This window comes from Planococcus citri, chromosome 3 (assembly GCF_950023065.1).
Source record: "Planococcus citri chromosome 3, ihPlaCitr1.1, whole genome shotgun sequence".
Classification (NCBI taxonomy): domain Eukaryota; kingdom Metazoa; phylum Arthropoda; class Insecta; order Hemiptera; family Pseudococcidae; genus Planococcus; species Planococcus citri.
The window spans coordinates 76,266,813-76,284,351 of NC_088679.1; the positions used below are offsets into that span (position 1 = coordinate 76,266,813).

A 17,539-nucleotide genomic window follows, 5' to 3' on the forward strand; every position below is an offset into this window, starting at 1 on the left:
AGAAATAATTCACGATCCAATTCTTTCGAATTTCTCAATCATTTTGTCAGTCATCTTTTATAGGTCTTCTATGTCAGTTTCGAGCCCACGGTCTGTTTTGTCAGAGTTCGTAATTTTTTCAAACCAACTTGTCATGTCTTAAATCTTTTTTGCATTGAAGGACAATGGCAATTGGTGAGATATTCTTTCTTTGTCATCACATTCCGTCGAGAATTTTCATCCTCCAGGACAATTTTTCCAAATTTTCATGTTACCAATGAACAGCAGCCAACTTAATGCATTGGCATTATTGCTCATTGTAACAAATGTGTTTTGGTTAAATTAGTACTCATCTTCTGACATTTTCGCTTTCAGTCATTTCTGACATTCTAATTTTGAATTAGGATCACTGATTATCTCTCATAAGACTCACTTGTAGTATAAAGATTTGACAAATGAAGTTATTGTAGATTTTCTCATAAGTGCGACAATAGGTCATCAAAATGTGAAGGAAAAGATTCCAAATAATGGACATATTCGAACGCTAATACCCACACGACATCCCAAAAATTATTATCATCCTCGATTTGTCTAATTTGAGCCAATTTTCCTTCTCCTTCCTTTGCACATGTTTTCCTGAAATCTTCAGACTTGAGCAAATCAATGTTCTCAAGAACAATAGTTCAATCAAAAGTCTGAATTCCATTTCCTTCGTATTCCAAGGCGAACCTAGTTTCAACAGTTCTAAAATTTTTTTTTAAGATCTAATACTTCAATTTCTTCTTAGGCCTCATCTTCTTTTCTCAAGCTGCCAAAACGCGTATAAAAAACAGCCAACGCCTCAGCTTGTTTCTTTTTTCTTTGCACTTAGACGCAGTCTGATCATGTCTAGAATATTTACTCCACTTCATTCCTTTTCGGACTCAGTATGGCATTTAATGTATTCAATGTCTCTGACAGTGAATCATTGGTGTTGCACTGATATGAATCAGGGGTGAATGGACAAAAAGTAAATATTTTCTAAAACACTTTCGAAAACTCTGCTCCACTTTTTAAATCTTGACTTCAATGGACGCTCCTGCAGGCCCTTAGCCAGCTAGTCGCTTGCACTAGGACAGCTATTGACCTCGCAGAACGTTCATTGATCTTTCAGACCCAATTAACCACCTTTCTTTGACCTTCATGAGTGATTCGAATGGTAAAACTTGGATATATCTTTGTTAAACCATGCTCACTCTATTTGAGGTGTAGGAAGGTGAGTAGTTGAGACTTTGATTTTGTCCGTATTCTTCTGCTCACCTGCAGTGGAAAGTACGGAGGGGCAGAGGGTATCCCGATGATATTTCATGGCACCTAGGGTTCCAAGGCATATTCTCCTCAGGATTCTTTGGCGTCCGTGCTTCCCCCTACGGTTCTGCATCCCTTGAGTGAACCAAGGAAGGGGGCATATGTGAGGGGACTTATGCCTTGCAACTCTTAGGTGTTGCCACATATCATATATCTCTCCGCGTCTATGTGTAAGATTACTCCTAAAAAAAGATGTCCCTACTTAGACCAGTGGGAGAAACTTCCCCTCCGACTTAGCGAGATGCCAGCATCGAGCCTCGGAGAATCGGTAGCTCTCGCCACTTATATTAGAAACAAGGAAGCCGAAACTCCTCTCTAATATCAGTCCTGGTCGTGTGGGTTAGTATCGCGTAAAACCCAGCTCGACTCATTGCTAAAGTGTATTTTTGTTGTCAATAAGAACTTATATCGATTAAATTGCTAATACAACCCACGGGCTACAAAATAATCGTTATATATTCGTCGCGTTTCGTATGTTCTCTATCTACTCTTGCTAAGGTAAAGTGCTCGCCGCGTCAATCATAACATCAATGGTCGTAAGTAACTAATTATCATCTTCCATTAAATATGTTAAGATGAACTTGTTGATAGCATTATTATAAGATACAAATAGTTAGTTTTATCAATTATTTGTGGCGTAAGTATAAGGTGTGTATTACAATTACATCGAATTACACGGAGTATCTAACTAGGTGTTGTTATTCTTCTAATTTATTTATTTAGGCGCTAAATGAATAAATGTAAATAGGTGAATTATTAGAGTACTGACCCCTAATTAGGTGCTAATACACCCCTATGATAGGTCCTCGGACAGATCATAGACGGATTTATGTAAGCATTTCTCGGATTAATGGTATTCGGCTAAAGCTATCCAGGCAAATATACTTTACATCAGGTTCATAGGTCTTTACATTGGCACCCTAGGGTTAATATATATCGTTAGGTGTTTATTATTGATCTATTTCTCTCAATCATTAACTCCGGGTTATGTCTTTACAAATTTTATCCTAAAATTGTTTTATTTTTCCCAGTCATTTGCAAAAGTTCGCATTTTGTTATCAGAAACCAATGAAACAGTTAAATTCATAGTATTCTGTGTTTTTTCCTATTTTTTCCCCATTAAAATGTTTTTTTTCTGCATGTTTTACTACTTTTTTGTTCGCTTTTTGTACTTTTTCGATGAGGAGGAGGGGGAATTGAGTAGGTACGAACCTTGTGAAGAGCATGCACCTAACTAAATTTTCAAGTCTGATTTCATTATAATCTATGTACCTATTTTAGATTGAATTCTTATTGAAAACATAAAAAATTACACTAATACGTGCACTTGCCAGCTCACATTTTTTCTAATCAGTTGCTCGTGCTTTATTATAGGTACTTGGTCATATGCTAGATTCTTGTAAAAATGGAGCAATTTTTTATGATTTTCGAGTTCACCATCGTAACCAGTTCTTACTGCTACGTCATAAGCCGTCGGTAGATTTTCTGATGAAGTTGCCACCACTGGACTGAATGCATACGTTCCCATGAGTATCGCTTTATGGTATAAACCTGCGGATATAATTGTTATGAATAACAAATGAACACAGTTTTTGTCCATTCAAAGGTAAATTAGACTTTGGAGTTTTGAAGCGACTCATGGTACCTTTGGCCAAAGGCGACAGCAGTGTAAAATGCACGAGCAAGGCTGCACTGCTGCTGCCCATCAAAGTTATATTATCTGGGTCGCCTCCGAAAGAGCTGATGTTATCTTTGATCCATTGTAGGCTTAGTATCACATCTTTTAAAGCTTGGTTTCCCGAACAGGCTTTCATATGCAAGTTTAAACATCCTAGAAAGAGGAATTTCGTTGTAATATTTGCAACTCAACATATCTATTGTATGTATTTATAGAAAGGAAAACTATATTATTTGAACATTGTCAACCTAGTAGGTGTAATCGATATCCAACGCATACATATACAACATCGTGGTGCATTATGTAGTCTGGAGCTCCGAAATAGGACGGATCCGGCGAACCATGAAAACGTCCTCCTGGGTGAATATTTACTATGACCGCTTTTAAACCATCTCCACTTGATCTTAACTGCAACTCCACGATTAATCGTTGTAATTGTGTCTTATCGATGATGTATAATTTTTAATTTTAAATTGGCACCTACATTACCTTCGGTGTATAAATGTTATTGTACAAGCAGTCTTCCGAGCCAAGTAGCTCTCTCTTCCATATTGAATATTGCCTACAGCCTCCCCTCTCAACTGTCGCATCCAAGATATCTTTCCATGGTTTTACTTTAACTGGATCCTATTCATGTTTAAATATTCTGATACAGTTTGTTCGCGTTACTATTTTGTCCCAAAATGTCCTGCTTGTTTTCTCAATCATATTATGTCCTTTAAATTTTCAATTCATCTCCTTTTTAGTGGAATTTCGAGAAAATGTTGTTGTCCACCCCCCCTTTGACTTATGAGAAAATGTTGGTGCATAGATTGTCTTTGGCAGATGGAAAAGTACAAAAATTTTCAGAAACATTCGTTTACTTTCTTTATTTTGTAGTAAGTTAAATCATTTTTAAAAGACAAGAATATATATATATATTTTTTTTTTGAAAAGGATACCAAAAGCTCTGACTTTTTCCCCATAGATTACTTACCCAAAAGTCCTAAGTTTTGTTTTTTTTACTTAAAAACATCGAAAAAAGTCTCGATTTTTCGAATAAAATCGCCTTTTTTCCAAAAGTTGTAAATCTTTTATTGTCCAAAATTTTATGAGTTAAAAACATGTAAATAACCTTCTTCAATTAGAGACAAGAATAATAATAATAATATTTAAGTATTCAAAAAAAAATTCTTTTCAAAAATTTTACAAAAGTCATAATTTTTTGCTAAAAAAGCTTGTTTTTTCGACAAAACTTGCGTAAAAGTATTACTTTTTGCTCATAATTTTGTTAAATTTTCGCTTTCTATGTAGCAAAATTGCAAACTTTTACCGTTTTTGCCAAAGTTGCTCCAAAAAATGTGTTTTTTTGACTAGACAAAAGTTTTTGTTTCCTAGCAAAACTGCTATCTTTACTTTTTTCCAAAAATTACTTCACCTGAAATTTCCAAAAAATGTCACGTTTTCGGCAATAGTTTTCAAATAGTTGTGCTTTTTACTAAAATTGTCAGTTTTGTTTTTTGCGAAAAATTCTCGTTTTTAAAAAAAATTACAATAATGTTCGCTTTTTGGCGAGTTTTGATTTTTTTTTCAAGCATTAGCAAAATTGTTCAAATTTTTATCTCAATTTGTGCTTCTTAATGCTGTGGTTTTTTGGTGATTTTTTTACTTACCTACTTATCATTGTTTTTCTCTTGTTTGGTTAGGTTTAAGTATGTTTATTTCGGTTGTGTACTCAAGTTTTTAAAAATTTGACCCCTCTCTTCCTTTTCAAAAAATAGTCGTGAAAAGTTTACAGAATGTTTCGTTCGTGAAAAATTTAAATAGCGAAAGAATGTTTGACGCATGATGCTGCTGTGGAAACATCAAATTATTAAGTAAGTACCTACTTTGAAACGGGCCGAGCCAGCGGTCGATTGTCCGTAAGGTACTCCAAGAAACGTGTAGAACTCTACTCCAGAATAATACGTTTTTCTTTTAAATCCGCGTACTTTCCCTTCTTTCACTGCTACGATCACTTTTTCGGACATTTTTCGAATTAATTTCTCAAAATAGGAACAAGCCAAGCAGTAATAGGTACGAGTTAAATGGTTAAATTTTGTGATCGTATTTTACCTTTGCTACGTTCGGTTTTATGCCGTGGTATCGAAATGTTCCCAGTTTTTAAAATGTTTAGTTGGTTTTCCTTTCGGTTGATGTTAAGAAAAGTGATAACGAGTTGATAGTGAAAGGCGAACCTACACTGAGGGACTCTTCAAAAATTCATATTTTATGCTAGTGATAAATAGAACACTTAAGATTGAAATGTGTGATTGAGTGAAATTTTTTGTACACTTTTTCTGTACTGTTTCTAAAACTGCCTTCGATTATTTCTTTGAAGATTATCGAAATTCATCGTTTCACTTTTGTTGGATTTCTTTTTCAAAATATTAGTTGAAATTTGAAATGTTCGTTGAAAGAAATTCAAATTTCTTTCTCGGACTTTGTCAAATGTTGGAAAAAGTTGAGACACAGTCCTCTCTCGTGAAGAAAATACTTCGAGCATACTTAAATTTATAGCTGCGCCAAAGCGGAATAATAAATGTCCATATCCTCTAAATCGTAAATTTATAGAATTTAACTCTCGAAACATCTTCAAAAAATGGACACGCCAAAAAAATTAACTCTTCACGCAAAAACAGATTGTTTTTCGACTTTTCAAAACTCCTCGCGTAAAAAATTGTTTAGGTATCTCTTGAAAAATACGAATTTTTGAAAGCTATGGCCCTTGCTTCGCTTACGTTTTTTTCATTCTTATATTAGACTTTGAATTTTCTAAAAAAAAAAACATTGTTGAAGCTTTCGAAAATTCAATAAAGAAAAATTAGACTTTTAAAGTAAAAAATTGTCATTTAATCTCTTATTTCTGTTTTAAACCGCAACGTTTTATCAGATACATTAGTATCCCCCCTCCTATCTGTCCTCCCCAGCCCGAAAAAATGTCAACTAGAAGCCAGTTGGAAAAATCACTATACTCGGTTGGAAATTTCTGGTTCTGTGCCTCCCAACAAGGAACCATTCGCCACGTCATTGGGTTTCGTGTGCAAATTTTCTCTAACTTTTTGGAATTGATTTTTCAATTTGTGCCAAAACTCCATTCGATCGCCATTCAAAAGTCCATCTTTAACTTCAAGTTTTTCATCAATAATTAAATGACTAGGATGATCCGGATTTGTTGGTTTCCATTCGACTTCCATTTCTTTATAATTAGGGTTACTGTTGAAATCATCACGTTGAAAATCTTATCAACGTTTTTGTGGAATTGTTGTTGAAGGATGATAAGTTAGCTTACTTACGAATTCTTGGCAAATGTAGTCAGCATACTTGTGAATGTTTCTATCATTTGCCGATCTTTGAGCTGTATGCGGTTCATATTCTTACCAACTGTATTTTCGTCGATGTAAGACCAATAACAGTTTTCGGTAGCGTGGCAAGCTCCTGGAATAAATAGTTTTAGAGAATGGGTACCTAAAAGTGAACCTGACGAAATTATAATTTTTTAATTAACTGTGAAATATAACCTGGTAATTCTTTGCCCAACAATCGCGTCATTCTGGGTTTTAGCATGCATAACTTTCCATCGTACAAAAAATTATAAACAAATACCGATGAAGGAAGGTCTGCAGAAATAACATTTATTAATGAATCGTAAACGTCCGATAAGGCAGCATCTGTCAAGATCTATGGCAACAAAAAATGAAGCAAAAGTCGAATTATTTTTACTATTTGTTCAGATTATACAAATACTGCCTGTGAATGGATACTGTACATCGCACAAAACCGAGTCTGTGGCTGTTTCTATTGCATTTCCTGCCAAATAAAAGTTTTCCACTTCCTTTTGTATGATTTTTAATTCCTCTTCCTCTAAAGCAGCTCCCCAGCCGAAGTGATTCTGACGGATAGCTTTATAGAAAGTGTTTTTTATAGATGTTTTAAAAGCTCCTTCAAAAAAAAAAAATAAGATGTAGGTCTAAGTATTTTGCGATTTTTAACGCTCTTGCTATTGGTCGTAAATCGTAAAATGTACCACGATCACGAAGTATCGCAACACCCATTATGGCTTCTTTTTCGCAAAATCCAATCAATACCGGAACACGATTTGTTGAAGGAATAAGTTTCTTCGGTGATACTGGTATAGGTGAGTTTTCTCCTGGTTCTGAAGTGAGCATGAACGGTGATACAGGATACACTTGAATAGTAGTCTAGAAAATCAAACCGAAAGTTCGAAACATATAATATCTACATACTTTGTATCGTAGTATTCGGATAGGTGTTTTCAACCAGATGTTTCATGCATCCTTAAGACTGCCCTAAAATCCGAAAAAATTCCTTTGAAAAATCAAAAAATTCAAGAAAATACTTTTAAAAATTTATAAAAGGCGCACCCAACGATAATCCATCATAGTTTCTCAAATCTAGGTACAGGGCTATTCACCTATCTTGCCTGGGAACACTTTCCCTTTTTGATCGAAATTAGTAGGTATTGGTGATTGCCAAAAATTCCTCAATGTTCAATTTTGTGAAATCGTCTTGCTTTTTTGACATTATTTCTCAAATATCGAATTCTTTGTCAATTAATGAGAAGTTTAAAATTGGATGTAGATATGTATGTATGTACCTACATATTTTAAAAAATTATTTCCAGGAAAAGTTTCATTCATGACAACTATTTGATAAAATTCGAAATTTCAGTTCATAACTTCAAAAGTTGGTAGTTGGCACTCTTTTCAAGCTCTTTAGAAAAGGTTTGAAATTCCGTTTCCAGCGATACCCAATAAATTACCCACAAAGAAAAAATTTCCCAAGTAATCCCAAGATTTTTCGATAGGGGGGGGGGGGTTGACAACACTGATTCGGATCATCATAATTTTAATCATATAATGATGAAATTGTGAGCATAGGTGGGCCTACTTCTTCGAAAAATGATTCAGGTCTCTTCACTAAAAATCCAAAAAAGTCGAGGCTCTTGTAAAATCTGAGCAATTTTTTGTTTTCGCCTGGTTGACCGTCGTAACCGATCGATTGAGCCATTTTGTGCGCTATTGATACGTTTTCTGGCGGAATCACGGAGACTGGACAGAACGCGTAAACTCCCATAAGAACGGCTTTATGGTATAAACCTGTTGAAATCAGACCTCGCGTTTGAGTATTTTAATGAGCTTTCCAAAATTACGATTGGAAAAAACTCTCAACACACCCTTAGCCAAAGGTGACAGTAATAAATAATGTACTAGTAAGGACCCGCTGCTACTTCCCATCAAGGTTACGTTATCCGGATCACCTCCGAAACTGCTGATGTTTTCTTTGATCCATTGCAAACTCAGAATAATATCTTTCAAACCCTGATTTCCCGAGCACGTTTTCAAATGCAAGTTCAAAAAACCTGGAAATACATATAAGAGTCGTCAAATGTAATACCTTTTAAACCGTAAAATGAGAAGAAGCTCGTATGTATTTTGTGTATTTTCCAACTTATTTTTCAACCTAGTATGTGTAATCGGTATGCTACACAGACGTAAACGACTTCTTTATGCATAATGTAATCTGGAGCTCCGAAAGAAGACGGATCTGGTGAACCATTTGTTAACGCTCCTGGATGGATGAACACAATAACTGCTTTCAAAGGATCTCCTTTAGATGGTATCTTTAAAATCATTGGAAACTTCAGTATAATTGGCTTCTGGGTCTATGTGCATTATTTCAAAGAAACTCGAATGATTTGAAAACTGTTTCGTATTACTTTGGGTGTGTAGATGTTGTTATATAAACAATCTTCGGAACCGATCGTCTCTTTTCTCCACATTGCGAATTGCCTGCAGCCTCCTTTTTCCACGGTTGCGTCTAGGATATGAGTCCATGGTTTTGCCTTGACGGGGTCCTTTTTTCAGAACGTTACTTTTATGTCAGCGTACTTTATAATGTGAGAGAATAAAAATTACCTACTTTGAAACGAGCTGAACCAGCAGTTGATTGTCCATAAGGAACTCCCAGAAACGTATAATATTCTACTCCGGAATACGCTGTCTTACTTTTGAATCCGCGCACTCTACCTTCTTTCACATTTACAATTACCTTTTCAGTCATGTTTTAATTGAAGATAATTAGAAAATAGAACCCACAGTGGTAGAATGTCAGGCATAAATAATTTGAAACTGGTGTTTTTAGTGTTCATTTGAGCGTGCATTTGTTCACCTAGTTACTTTGTGAAGATAATGCTATTGTACTTTTGTATTTTTCCTCGTAGATTTATCAACGTATGTATGTACATTGTCTTCGAATTTATCAGAGTTGACGAAATGACGACAGGCGTACGATAGGGTACGATGTTGATAGTTTTTTTTTTCACTGTGAGTTTTTCAATGTGACACAGTCAATGGAAACTTGAAGTCATTGAGATTCCCTCCTCCCGAAATTGAAGGCTCCAAAACGGCCTAGAACAATTTCCAGTCGACTTGGCGTGTCAAAATTAGGGTAGCAATGCAATATATTAAATTTGAGCTTTGAAATTTCCTTGGGTAAAATTTTTCGGAGACTTCAACATTAAAAAAATTTTCTGACAGCTCCAAAACTTATCAAAATGGTTTTCAACCGGTTCCATTTAGTTTGAAGAGTTAAAAATGGGATGCATGCCAAATTTCAGCTTTCTAGATCAACTTAATAAAAAATTTGAATTTGATATGAGGAAATATGCCTTCATCGCCTTAGAGATGGTTAAATTAATATATCCCTATGTATACTGGAAGTATGGGAACGTGGGTAAATGGATAATCTTTCAAATAAAAAAAAAATTAGCAAAATCCATTGAATATTCGCCGAGATATTTACTTTGTAAGTTGGCGTAAAAAACGTTACTGATCACAGCTGTAAAGTGTACCCTTAAGGTTATATTATGTACATATGTGTGGAATAAAGGAGAAGTAGTAAAAGTAATTGCGGATTTCTATAAGAAACTATATGATGACACCCTGCAGCCTCAACACTCCCAAATACCATCCACCCCCTCAGTCCCACCAATCACAATACAAGAGATAAAGAAGAATCTAAAGCAAATGAAAAACAATAAATCACCAGGGAAAGATGGAGTTATAACAGAAATTATAAAACTGGGTGGAGATGAAATAAATGAATACCTGGCTGTGCTATTTAACCAGTGCCTAGAAGAAGGAAAAATCCCAGATGAATGGAATGATGCTGAAGTGGTTTTGATTCATAAAAAAGGAGACAAAGCTGATATAAAAAATTATCGTCCAATAAGCCTACTTTCCAATATGTACAAACTATTCACAAGGATAATTACCACAAGGCTGACAGAAAAGCTTGATGAAGCCCAACCAGATGAACAAGCAGGATTCCGTAAGGGAAGAAGCACAATTGACCACATTCATGTTATGCGCCAGATCATTGAAAAGACCAACGAATTTAGAATGCCCCTATGTTTAGCATTCATTGATTTTGAAAAAGCATTTGATTCTTTGAAAATGGTGTCTATGATGACAGCTCTTGAAAAGATTGGAATTGATCCTGCTTACCTACAAGTTATTGAGTATATCTACAGAAATGCCACAGCTTCTATCACAGTCAATGGAGAAACAGCTAAAATAAGGCTCAAAAAGGGAATTATACAGGGAGATGCTCTTTCACCTAAATTGTTCACAGCCACACTCTATAACAGCATCAGAGATATACTATGGGGAGAAGGAGGACTGGAGATCTCTGGAGAAAAGTTGACCCATTTGCTATATGCGGATGATGTGGTGCTGATAGCACAGGATATGGACGAACTTCAGGGAATGCTGGACAAGGTGAGAGATGCATGCCTAGAGGTAGGACTGAAAATTAATAAAGGGAAGACCAAGACTATGTGCAATGGGTTTGTAACTGATAAAAAGTGTGTCCAGCTGGAGGATGATGAAATTGAAATGGTAGATGGATTTGTGTACCTCGGCCAAGATATGACTATGAATAATGATTTCAACAGAGAGATATCCAGGAGAATAAAGGCATCATGGGCAGCATACTCGAGGCTGCGAGGAATTATCAGAGAGAAATCAATACCAATGTGTCTGAGAAGGAAGGTAGCCAATCAATGCATCATCCCAGTGGCCTCATATGCTAGTGAGACATGGGCATTGACAAAGAAGCTGGAAGATCGAATTGTCGAGATGCAGAGGCGTATGGAGAGGTCAATGCTGGGGATAACGCTGCGAGACAAATGGACAGTGGAGAAAATTTGGGAGACCACAGGGATGACTGACATTATGGAGACAGCTAAGCGGAGTAAGTGGCGCTGGTCTGGTCATGTTGCCAGAAGTGGGGGTCAACGATGGGTGGTAAAAAGACTACTCAGTGGAGACCAGACAGAAAGCGGGCACTGGGGAGACCAAAACGGAGATGGGAGGATGAGATACGGACATGTGATGGAGAGTGGTGGAGTACAGCCCAGGACCGAACCTCGTGGAAAGAAGTTGGGGAGGCCTTCATCCAGCAGTGGATTGATAAAAAGGGCTAAAAAGAAGATGTGGATCTCCTCCAAAAAAACAGATGTTATCTTTGATCCATTGTAAACTAAGTATTATATCCTTTAGCATTTGGTTTCCCGAACAGCCTTTGATATGCAAATTTAAATTTCCTGGAATGAAGAATCTCACTGTAAAATTGCTTCAAAGGAAAACTGCATTCTACATATCCCTTTGGACATTCTCTAAGTTTCCATGTTTGGGAATCAAATTGCTCTGAAGAGTGTAATAGGGTACCCTTGCTCCATTGACAAAATAAAGTAATTGATTTCATTTCTGAAATATTCGATTCAATTTTCAGTTTTTCGCTTCATTTTCAGCATTGAAATTACAAAACGAAAAAAAAATTGATGAATTTGACTACTTTTGCTATTTTTTACACGAACACATTTTCCCGAAATAAAATGAAATAAAACCTAGGTACTTTAGGTAGGTATCCTCATATATTTCATTCATGTAGTGCGTACAACAACAAAACTGGATGAAAAATTATCAAAGTAGCATATTTTATGGTGATGATGGCTAATCACCCTAATCTGATAATAAGATTAACACGAATGACGAATATACATAAATTGTATTAGTCACCAAGCACGTCGACGTATGTGATCTGTGTACGTTGGGCTGATAAACTCGCAAAATAATCAAGTTACAAATGATTCGCGAAGTAAAATTGCACTGATTACAAACACGACGAGATGATGTTTCATGTTTCGATTTAGGTATTCTAAGCTTTATGAATAATACAATAATGTGTGACACGTTTACAATATCCTATCAGACTCGATCACCGGATCCAATAAATTCTTCAAAAATTCCAATCGTTTTCCATAGACTTTCCCATCGACCAGGGTCAATTCGCGATCGATTCGTAAGTAACGAGGTTCACTGTAAGTGGAAAGTTCCCACAGATCTTGTTTAGGGGTTCTGTATAGCAGAATAAAAAAGTAAACAAATAAATACCCCATGAAAAAAAAACCAAGTACATAAGTAGTTGAAATTATAAAGTTCTAATTTACCCAGTTTTGACGAAATTCGCCCATAGAGAAGTCATGTTCTTAATTACTTCGCGGTCATTGCCACTCAAGGGTGAAGCATGTGGTAATATTTTCATTGAAAAAATGTAAAAAAGGTCGTCAGCATGACAGGCTCCTATGGAAATAGGAATTGAACTTATTTTATACGAATTATGCAGATGGGAACAAATTCAGTGGAAACCTTCACATTGAGTTGGAATTTATTCAGAAAAAATTGCCTCTATACCTGACGTGTTTTTGGGAAAATGGTTCAGTTCCAAAAGATAGTAGGTATTTAAGATTCTACGTCAACCTGGGCCATTGCCCTAAAAATCCAAGACCACTCTTTGAGTTCTACGTACTGAGTGGTTAAGAATTTGCAAATTACTTTTTTTGGGACAAATTTGTGGTTTGAAAATGTTTTCTTCTCGAATATTTCGCATTAATTCAACAACAATACCCAAAGATACTATTTCTAATTTCTGAAAATGGAGAAATATTTTGAAACGCAATGGTGCCAATTCTTTTGTCAATTACCTACTTCCAATTTTAAAGAACTGAAAAAATTTGGAAAGTTTTTTCGCTGTATTCGATGTTTGTAAAATTGAAAATAATGAGGAAAAAATTGACACAATTGCACTTATACAACATTTTCTCTGTTTTAAACATGATATCTTTTGATATTTCGAAATAATTAATGCAAAATATTCGAAAAGAAATAATTTTAAAAACACGAATTTACCCAAAAATAACAGATTTGAAAATGTTAACCGCTCAGTAGAACATTAGTTGTGGTCTTGGATTTTGTAGGCAACGGCCTAGGTCGACGACGCAGAATCTCAAAGATTGGGTAAAGGCTAGAGTGAGAAAATCACGATTTTTTCAAAAATGGCTCCTCTTTGAGCACACATATCTTCTCTCCAAGGGCACCTCTCGAGCTAAAATTTATTAAAGCATCTAGGTATATATTATGGTTTCCACACCTTTTGGTTCTGGATGAATTCCGCTTGCGACTAATTTTTTAAACAGGTTCAAATTTCCATCGTAACAAAACTCGTAGATGTAGGGAGGAGTCGATGATTTCGATAAATTTTCAATACTGTCGTAAAATCGATAGAAAAGTAATTTCGTATAAAGCTGAAATTAAAATGAAAATAATTATAACTTCGTCCAAAGTTCTGAATGTAGAACCGTAATTGATTGATGTGTATATAGGTAGGTACATTAAATAATTCTTCACCCAAGTCTACTTCTTTTTCACCGAAGTAATATTTCTTGATTTTATCGCTTAAATCGGGGACCAAGGCCGGATCAATTTTGAAATTATTACTCAAAATGATGGAAAAATCAGTTTTTAATTTAGTCACTGTATCTGGTGAAGTCACTGCGAAAAATTCATGAAAATGATTACCTAATTAGCATACGCAGGTATAGGGTACGTATTTCCTTAATCTATGGTATATAATTTGGTTGATTTCGTAAACCAACATCTGATAAACAAAATCCCTTCACTATTCGTGACGCCACAAATGACTGGTATGGGATGCACACTTTTTAAAAGATTTTCAGGAATATCTGGCAGCAATGCACCATCTTTGACAGTTTCAACTGAAGGAACAAACAGCCCTGCTTTTGCCCTGCCTGGGTATTTCTAAAAAAAGGATTCAAACCAACGATCAATTCAGAATTTCGGATTACCTGATTTTCTCGTATTTAATTAAGCTAGACTGCTAGAGGGCACCAAGTTTACTCACATGCAAGAATTCAAGTCTCATTAAATCGCTGACTCGAGTCAATTCGGAGGCATCCTGCTTTTTCAGGAAATCCAGTAATTCGTATTCACTTCCTCCAGGAAAATCAAGTTTTTTGCCTAGCTCTTTAGCTATTGATTGATGGTCGTATGAAAACATGCCGGCTACCATTGCAGAACCACTTTGCAGGATCGCTTTGTCGAATAATCCTGAGATTTGTTTAAAAATCAGAGACATTTTCCACTTTATTGATAAAATAAACAATACATACAAAATCTGTGAGGGAATTCTATGTAATTACCTTTGGTGAGAGGAGATAACATGAGAAAATGAACTGAACTCGCGCCAGCGCTCGTACCGAAAATAGATATATTATTAGCATCTCCTCCGAATTTAGTGATGTTTTCTCTGAGCCATTTCAAAGCCAAGGCTTGATCTTTCAGGCCAACGTTACCAGGACATTCTGGTATGTCTAGATTTAGGAATCCTATCCAGTACAAAATACAATTAGAAGCTCTTGATTGCTACTTATATCTCACAGTAGCATTTTGTCAGAGAAAGAAAAAGATAAATGACCTAGCCCAAGCGATGTGAGGGCGGAAACTTTTGAAAATTTATAATTTAAGATGCAAAAACCCATGGTTTATGAGAAGTTTTTGAGTTTTTCCTACTTACACAATGCTTCCCTAAAATTGTCAACTTTCTGCCTACATTTTTCTGTCTGGAAGAATGAGGGGACTGAGACAATCTCTCTCGTTCAGCACACCTCGGATTTTTGCACAATGACAGTGGACAGTGGTGTAGAAAAAAATGTGCAATTCTCATGAAATAAATATTGCAGCAGGTCTACACTTTAAGTCGAAAATCTTGCTTCATTCCAAACGATCAATTTTTTTAAACATAAGTACATAAAAATAAATTCCACTTTTTCGATATTCTTACCCTAAAAATGTTTTTAATTTGTTTGATCTTAAGTATATGTATCACCATCAAACAACACCAGGTACAATGGTACATATAAATAAAACAGGTCCAAAATGTACTTTTATGCCAAATTTCAGCTTTCCACAGAGCCATTGGGTAAAATTTTGATTTTTTTCTCATTTTTCACCCAAAGATAGTCAGAAATTCACCAAAAATTGAGAAATGCGCTTTAGCACTCGAAATTCTGATTGGTGATGTATTTTTGCGAGCTTTTTCAATTCAGCTTCTTCATGATTCAAAATTTTATCTGCTAGTTAGCATACCTTGCTTGTAAGTAAAGTCAGCTAATTACTACCAAAATGATCATACCTAGTACATGTAATCTGAAATTCAATGTAACCACGATGACATCTTGCTCTACCAAATAATCAGCCGAATACCACTCCTCTGTACCAGATCCCCAAACGTAGCCACCTCCATGAAAATATACTATGACAGCTTTGGGGGTTTTAATATTATTAGGATTCTTAATTCAAAACAGGAAAAGAAAGAAACCATTTCAACGAACAATCATCCATAGGATTTGAGATTTTCAGTATAAATCTAAATTATCTATGTACATAATGAATATCTACCTCGGGAGTATTTACGTTGAGATGAAGACAATCTTCGGATCCACTCAAAATATCCCCTAGAATTGTATGCTTTTGAATACAGATATCTTTTTCGTAAGTCGCGTCCAATATTCCTTCCCATTTCTCAGCTGGCTTGGGAGGCTTTTGAGCAGAAAAAAATTAATAAAAATTACACTAAAAAATTTTCAAAAAAAATTGAAACATCTAACTAAATGAAGTAAATAATCTCATACTCGAAATCGTAAATCGCCGACAGGTGGTTTAGCATATGGTATACCAGAAAAAGTATAAAACTTCTTCCCACTCAACACCGAAGTATTCTCTTTTCCTTCGAGTTTACCCTGTTTCACTTCAACTATTATGCTCATTTTTTCAACTTTTTCACCGCAAAAACACAATAAAATGAAATAGTGTAAAGTCTTCAATTGGCGAGAAAGCTTTGGTGAAAAAATTATCAAATACCAGACACCTCGATTACCAAGACTAGAACCGATAATATGTATCTTATCACAAAGTTTTTTCGCGGTTTTCATGAATCAGCCTAGACGGTTTTAACTACAACAATACACGAAGTAACTACACTTTTTATATCGTAAAAGTAGGAAAATTTGGCCAAGTCTGAGACTTACTTAATTACTTACTTTTTCTTTATTTTATACTTTTCAATTCAGCAAAAAAAAAAACAAAACAATAGCCATCATTTTTTACAAAAATGTGGCTAAAAATGGCGAAAAAAGGACCACATGGGGCTAAAACAGCCCTATTTTTATTTCCTATTTTTATTTTATTATCAGTTTTCTTTTTTTAATCTTCAGAAGTTTAAATTTCATTCCCAGTAGGTGCATATTTGATTCTATTTACAGAATATACGATACAAATTTCGGTTTTTGATTAAATTATCATAGTTTTTTAAGTATTTTATTTTCAGTTTTTGATTTCATTTCCGAAATATATTTGATTCTCAATTGTCAGTTTTCACGTTATTATCTAAGCATTGAAATTACAAAACGAAGAAAAAATAAACGAATTTGACCACTTTTACTGCCTATTTTTTACACAAACACATTTGCCCGAAATAAAATAAAATAAAACTTGAGTACATTTAGATATCTTCATAATATGATGAGGTTTCGGTTCATTTTAAGCTTTATGAGTAATAAAATAATGTCGAGACACGATTACCTACAATATCCTATCTAAGACTTTTGAGGGTTCAAATAAAAATTTTAAAAAGTTTTTGAAAGATGATGTTTTTCCATAGTGTGTCTGTGCTTGAATGCGAATTAATAATACAATTTTTGTTCTTTTAACAGAACGCCTCTCTCCTTAAAAATTTTGATACCATCGATTGAGCTCAGCACGTTAAAATCTTGATTTTTCCCGTTAAGAAACCAAAAAAAAATTTCCCATCAAGTTTGAATAAGGGCCACCCTATTGAGCACACAGTCATATACTTGGAAAAAAGGGCACAGCTGTAGATCTATCAACGATATTTAGAACTGATGATGTTCGAAAAAATTTGACACCCCCTCTCCCCCCTCCCCCACCTGATTGCATATGTAATTGTGTAATTCATTTTTCAAGAATCTGGAAAATTGAAGAAATTGGTCTGGAAAACCCGGAATAGTCAGGGAAAATCATTCCCAGAAATGAGTGAACACCCACGTACATATAA

The 17,539-nt window shown here is 35.1% G+C and overlaps 3 protein-coding genes across 3 annotated transcripts in view; all 3 read right to left on the bottom strand.

Moving 5' to 3' along the window:
• Window positions 1-5,141, bottom strand: part of LOC135839337 (esterase FE4-like) — a 31,623-nt gene extending 26,482 nt beyond the window's left edge. Inside the window, exons 1-5 of the mRNA XM_065355329.1 lie at window positions 4,873-5,141; window positions 3,494-3,631; window positions 3,253-3,412; window positions 2,972-3,157; window positions 2,666-2,877 (exon numbers count right to left, since the gene is read on the bottom strand). Coding sequence (XP_065211401.1) covers window positions 2,666-2,877; window positions 2,972-3,157; window positions 3,253-3,412; window positions 3,494-3,631; window positions 4,873-5,013 — 837 coding nt within the window. The 5' untranslated portion in view covers window positions 5,014-5,141. The remainder of the gene's footprint in view (window positions 1-2,665; window positions 2,878-2,971; window positions 3,158-3,252; window positions 3,413-3,493; window positions 3,632-4,872) is intronic.
• Window positions 5,142-5,860: 719 nt separating this feature from the next.
• Window positions 5,861-9,235, bottom strand: LOC135839338 (esterase E4-like). The gene is made up of 10 exons (XM_065355330.1): window positions 8,966-9,235; window positions 8,763-8,900; window positions 8,507-8,666; window positions 8,220-8,405; window positions 7,934-8,142; window positions 7,050-7,224; window positions 6,792-6,964; window positions 6,544-6,703; window positions 6,319-6,460; window positions 5,861-6,238 (listed from the first exon to the last, which is right to left on the bottom strand). Exons 1-10 carry the CDS (start codon window positions 9,104-9,106, stop codon window positions 5,992-5,994), a joined length of 1,731 nt encoding a protein of 576 aa, XP_065211402.1. The 5' UTR covers window positions 9,107-9,235; the 3' UTR covers window positions 5,861-5,991.
• Window positions 9,236-11,982: 2,747 nt separating this feature from the next.
• LOC135839340 (esterase E4-like) lies at window positions 11,983-16,470 on the bottom strand. The gene is made up of 10 exons (XM_065355331.1): window positions 16,098-16,470; window positions 15,865-16,005; window positions 15,599-15,755; window positions 14,607-14,792; window positions 14,309-14,514; window positions 14,043-14,205; window positions 13,778-13,938; window positions 13,538-13,691; window positions 12,558-12,690; window positions 11,983-12,465 (listed from the first exon to the last, which is right to left on the bottom strand). Exons 1-10 carry the CDS (start codon window positions 16,395-16,397, stop codon window positions 12,303-12,305), a joined length of 1,764 nt encoding a protein of 587 aa, XP_065211403.1. The 5' UTR covers window positions 16,398-16,470; the 3' UTR covers window positions 11,983-12,302.
• Window positions 16,471-17,539: the final 1,069 nt, after the last annotated feature.

What these genes read in the sequence shown, in the direction of transcription:
- LOC135839340 (XM_065355331.1), bottom strand. Translation starts at nt 16,397, where the DNA reads ATGAAAACCGCGAAAAAACTTTGTGATAAGATACATATTATCGGTTCT. An exon ending in TCAACGTAAATACTCCCGAG is followed by an intron (nt 15,756 to 15,864) that starts GTAGATATTCAT and finishes TTTTGAATTAAG; the next exon opens with AATCCTAATAATATTAAAAC. An exon ending in GTTATCTCCTCTCACCAAAG is followed by an intron (nt 14,515 to 14,606) that starts GTAATTACATAG and finishes AACAAATCTCAG; the next exon opens with GATTATTCGACAAAGCGATC.
- LOC135839338 (XM_065355330.1), bottom strand. Translation starts at nt 9,106, where the DNA reads ATGACTGAAAAGGTAATTGTAAATGTGAAAGAAGGTAGAGTGCGCGGA. An exon ending in CTGGTTCAGCTCGTTTCAAA is followed by an intron (nt 8,901 to 8,965) that starts GTAGGTAATTTT and finishes TTCTGAAAAAAG; the next exon opens with GACCCCGTCAAGGCAAAACC. An exon ending in ATACCGATTACACATACTAG is followed by an intron (nt 8,406 to 8,506) that starts GTTGAAAAATAA and finishes ATGTATTTCCAG; the next exon opens with GTTTTTTGAACTTGCATTTG.